This window comes from Oncorhynchus mykiss, chromosome 12 (assembly GCF_013265735.2).
Source record: "Oncorhynchus mykiss isolate Arlee chromosome 12, USDA_OmykA_1.1, whole genome shotgun sequence".
Classification (NCBI taxonomy): Eukaryota; Metazoa; Chordata; class Actinopteri; order Salmoniformes; family Salmonidae; genus Oncorhynchus; species Oncorhynchus mykiss.
The window spans coordinates 84,101,856-84,106,865 of NC_048576.1; the positions used below are offsets into that span (position 1 = coordinate 84,101,856).

The 5,010-nt window shown below is 41.6% G+C and overlaps 1 protein-coding gene across 2 annotated transcripts; it reads right to left on the minus strand.

The window, feature by feature from the left end:
* Nucleotides 1-501: 501 nt before the first annotated feature.
* On the minus strand, nucleotides 502-4,759 carry LOC110538683 (4-galactosyl-N-acetylglucosaminide 3-alpha-L-fucosyltransferase 9-like). Of its 2 annotated transcripts, none has more exons than XM_036938854.1 (2): nucleotides 4,698-4,759; nucleotides 502-3,342 (listed from the first exon to the last, which is right to left on the minus strand). In XM_036938854.1, exon 2 carries the CDS (start codon nucleotides 3,335-3,337, stop codon nucleotides 2,291-2,293), a length of 1,047 nt encoding a protein of 348 aa, XP_036794749.1. In that variant the 5' UTR covers nucleotides 3,338-3,342; nucleotides 4,698-4,759; the 3' UTR covers nucleotides 502-2,290. The 2 variants fall into 2 exon arrangements, with proteins under 2 accessions (XP_036794749.1, XP_021481326.2); XM_021625651.2 differs by lacking the exon at nucleotides 4,698-4,759 and adding an exon at nucleotides 4,448-4,610.
* Between the last annotated feature and the right edge of the window lie 251 nt (nucleotides 4,760-5,010).

A 5,010-nucleotide genomic window follows, 5' to 3' on the forward strand; every position in this document is an offset into this window, starting at 1 on the left:
TGAAAACCACAGAGCCAGTCCCTAGACGCATGACTAAGTCTCAGAGTAAACATTGTCATCTATCTCATATGTGTTACCACATAGGAAGGTGATGACGACATCAATATGGGAAATGAACTGACATTAGTGGAGGTCGGAGATAGAAATAGACCAGAAATATAGAAATAGGAGGTAGAAATAGTGATATTCTAATAGTTTCCATGACCAAAACATAATGAAACTTGCAGAAGAAGAAGAATGTAGGGGTTTTCTGTGTGTACTGTAAGTTAATAAAGCATTAGAAGGGATCCTTCAAAGGGCAAAGGGATGTAAGAATGGGTGAAAGTTGTGGTCAGACTTAAGAGTTCTTCATGATGCAGTCATTTTACACTCATTCCCAGGGCCACATTCTATTCTCTACATTTGAAAGAGCCGAAGAAAAAATCATGGAGTTGTTCATAAGTTTGGGTGATTATAGCCATAGCTAATTAGCGGCAGGTTTCAATTAAACCATTAAGCAAGAAGCTAATCTCCACCATTTCTCCAACCTCTCATTTGAGCTCAGATATTCATTCTTTTGACAAATGGTATTAATTTTCTCACATATATAAATATTAATATTCACACTGATGCAAATGGTTTTTCAACAATGTAACATGCATGTGTACAGTGGGGTTGCAGTGCCGTCTAGTGGTCGCCAGGTGTACTGCAACATAATAATTTACGTCTTTCAACTCCCTTGGGTGGCAGTAAAGAGTGGTGTCTCATACTAACCCATTGTATTGTATTGGAACAGGTGTGTAAACTGGGTTTAGTAAAGTCATTGTGCTGGAGACCACTGTACTACATCAATCTTTCTTTTCCTAATCAATGCACTGAATCTGTAATCAATCCCTGTTGCCTAACAGTGGAGCGAACAAGGTCCCTTAATGTGTGAAAATACATGACACATTCATTGTGACAACCTAGCAGCCTTAGTACAGTAAAAGTCAATTGCCTAACAACTGTTGACAGTACAGGGAGTTCTACCTGTATATGAGAGAGACCTACCGTACATTACCCTTTATCACGTTCCCAATCACATGGTTTAGAAAAAGCAAGACTGATCACAGTGGAGTCTCTCACAGAGTCTATTCCAGTGACCAGAGGGAGGAGAGCTATAGTACCTTCAACAGTAACCAGACTTTCTCAACAGGCATTACAGTTCAAAACCAAATCTCTCACAGTAATGTTAATAGGGTCTTTTTGAGAAGTGTAACTTGGGCAAAAATAACTTCTGATTTCACCTAATTTTAACAGTCTGTCTAAAAGAGCACATGTACAAAAATATTTTCTACTCCCATCTCAATTATTATTTTTTAAGACTATAGTAAGGGCCTATTAAACGCCAAAAAAAGTAACAGGGCTGATAATTTTTTCTTAAACAAGCCATACATCCACTTGTGACAGGGGAACGGAAGGTTGGTGCAAAAGGGAGTGGCAATTGAATGAAAGCCTGTCTATGAGTAACAGGGTTAACGTGTTCTGCTCGAATAGTTTCACCACATTTCACCATACCTGAACAGGCAGTTAACCCACTGTTCCTAGGCCGTCATTGAACTGACTTGCCTAGTTAAATAAAGGTAAATATTAAGTTCAGTTCACATAACAGGGTTGACCTTAAAACGAGGGACAGACGTAAATGAAGTACATGAAATAAATACATCTTCAGAGATGACTTTGTCCAAGTACAATAACTACGGCTTTACAATGATGTTGAAACTTGGAGAAATGTGGGAATTAAGTGGGTTCAAATCTTCCTAGAAGTGACACAGGGTTGATGGAGGGACATGTCAAAATGCTACGTTTTGGCACTTCAGCAAGCCTTTATACACATCTGATTGATTGAATTCTCCATTCGGTCTCTATTAAAAAGGGCACTTTGTTATAACAGGTTTTTAAAATGTAATATTAGTGCAGAACATTGTGCACCAATATAAAAAGGGATGCGAAAGGCACTCTTTTAGTGGAACGACCCAATAGTAAACAAGCAGATAGTGGTGGTATGTCACCATCACACTGTTTTCATCAGTTAACATGTGGTAGAGCAGTAGCAAAGAGCACAGAAGTAAAAAATATATAAATATGACTTGTAACACCCCATGAATTATTCAAGTGGGGGAAGTTCGGTGAATGTACTTTAATGAAATATCATTTTTGGCACTTCTGCCGTTGTGTAAAAGATACATTTTGCTCAGTTTCCCCCCCATCCCTGACTATGGAGAAGTGGATATCGTTCATTTGTAGTAGATTTGCTCCAAGTGTCTCAGCATCACTCCTCCCAGAACCATTTATAGAGCTCAGTAACCATCCGATTCTCAGGGTGGCCTCTGATGTACTCACAGCTGTTGCAGGCATTCTGAATGGGGAAGCTGTTGATACGGACCGTGTGGATCCTCTGCCACGTGAAGTATTTACGGTACATCTCCTCATTCTCGTCCAAGAAGAGGAGGTGTTTGGCCAGGGCTCTGGGCGAGCGGAAGTCATCCACATGGATGAAGGAATCTCCAGGGATGAACTTCTCATAGTTCCCTCTTGTCGGGCCCATGACCACAGGAACTGCGCCCAACTTGAGAGCGTTATATAGTTTTTCTGTAATGTAGTCCTTATGGACGGAGTTCTCAAAAGACAAGTAGAATTTACAGCTGGCCACGATCATTCTGTATTCACTAAGAGATACCTTTTTGTTGAAAGGGTCTCCGTAGGTGTGAATCCTGATGAATTTGCGCAGCTCCATGTAGTACCAAGTTCTCTTGTGTTCTCGGTTCCAGTTGCTAACGATCCAACAGACCAGTCGTTTTTTATGCGGGACAAACTCCTCCCTCTCTGTAGTCCGAGGGACGAGAGATCCATAAGGCATGTTGATGTCTGCATCCTGCCTGTAGTTCAAAGTCACATTAAACAGATCTTCCAAGCCTGGTATTCTATTCGTGTGTGCCGGCGATTCGAAATTCATCCACACCCATTTCTGGAAGGAGGGCCGTGGTTCTTGGGGCAGGTTGGATAAATCCTCTTCGATTTCTCTGTGGTGGATGAGAACGGCATCCGCTTGACTGTACAGCTCTCGGTCCGCTGTCAGGTGACAGCCTTCGATGTTGTACAAGGACCTGCAGGAGTTCAGTTTAAAGGGATGGTCAAAGGGCCAGTGCCAGACCAGCACGGTAACGTCCTGTTTGTGCTCCGCCTGGAAGTGCTTGGCCAGGACAGGGAGCCAGGTGATAGCAGGTCGGTACAGTAGACAGGTCAGCAAGCAGCCCAGCAGGAGAATGCCCATCAGGCTCCGGTGCCCAATTCTACAATTTGGTCCAAGACACGTCATTTGGCCTGCCAAAAGGAAAGGCTGTTCGTTTATGAGTTTATTAAGAAAAGGCAAACATCTAATCACTATTATTGCATGTATTCGTAAAGTTGACACTGATTATTTTAGCATGAGGACTACTGGTCAATCATAAACTCAGACTACAGGCAGGTTTTAGGGTGAGGGCAGACATCTGCTGAAGAGGCTAGTTCTCTATCAGCGGACCATTTCATTGGTTCACTAGTCATGCATATTATGTGGTTGTCATAACAGTAATAAAGTAACAAAGTAACAAAGTAACAAAGTCAATAAGACAAGCTTAGGTTTCTGTTAGGTTAGTGACTTCTGAAGTGACTGAGGCAGTGGTTGTCACGAAGATCCTGAGTTCACAGGACATGCTTTCCATCCAGAGAAACAAATTAGCCATGTGGTCAAACTAAACAAATACTCTGGATACTTATCCGGGCTATTGTGTGTATAGAGTCCACCCTCTGAACCCGAATATATCAATAACTATTGAGGATACAGTAAGACTATTGAACTAAGGAGTCATGGGACCCAATGTGTTGGGGGCTGTGATTTCACCCTTGCCCGGGGTAATTAACTACAGGTTGCAGGATATGTAACCCAAAGGGCTACTAATGAGAGGACAGGTTCTACGTAAACATACGACGTAGTCAAATAAAGACAGCACGTTATACAACGGGAAATACAAGAGTAGACAATAAATTACATGGTAATAACAAACCTGTGTGACTGTTTTGATAACAACAAGTTGCCATAAAGCCAGCTAATATTTAAATACATTAATATAGCTATGTAGGATCTATACACACACACACACACACACACACACACACACACACACACACACACACACACAGTATCTGATAAAACGTTAATTCCGATGTTTTCTGTTTCGATCTTGTCGGTTAAAAGAAACACAATCCTTTTTCTAACAACCGATGATACTGACTTGATAAAAGACAAACACATCAGAAACTCAACACTAAATCAGACAGACAGAGACTCCATTCAAACATAGAGAACAGCTACATCCAATAATTCATATCTACACCACATTCCACATTGCTCTTCAAGGAAATAATATACTGGGTGAGGGGTGCTTACCTGCTAGCTCTGAGATTTGACTTTGAACTTAAACAGAATGATGTTGCTAGCTTTGACTTAAAACCACACCTGACACCTAGCTGAGTCACATTGCACTCATGTGTCTCCACAACCTTGAGTGAGGATACGCCTAGAACTGGTGTGCTACTGCAGGCAGGGGGACAGCCTCTCTAGCCTTTGCCCTTCATGTCACACCTTAGACACACTGCCCACTTCCCTGCCGTGTGCAATTTATCAAAGAAATACACACCTTCATAATGTGCTTCGTTTTGTCAATGTGGGTTGGAGAGCGACCCTCCTGTAGGTTCTCACTCCTGCCCCAGAGTTGTAAATAACCAGGTGCAGCTTATCAACCAGCTAATTATTCAAATCAGGTGCGCTAGATTAGGGTCGGAGCGAAAACCTACAGGATGATAGCTCTCGGGGAACAGGGTTGGAGAGCCCTAGTATATCATGTGTAAGTAGTGTTATGAAATGTAAATAATATTTTAAAAGACAATGCATACGTGTAAAGCAGTGTAAATATCAGAGGAGGAAGTAAATACTCCAAATATAAAAATACT

What these genes read in the sequence shown, in the direction of transcription:
- LOC110538683 (XM_036938854.1), bottom strand. Translation starts at nt 3,337, where the DNA reads ATGACGTGTCTTGGACCAAATTGTAGAATTGGGCACCGGAGCCTGATG.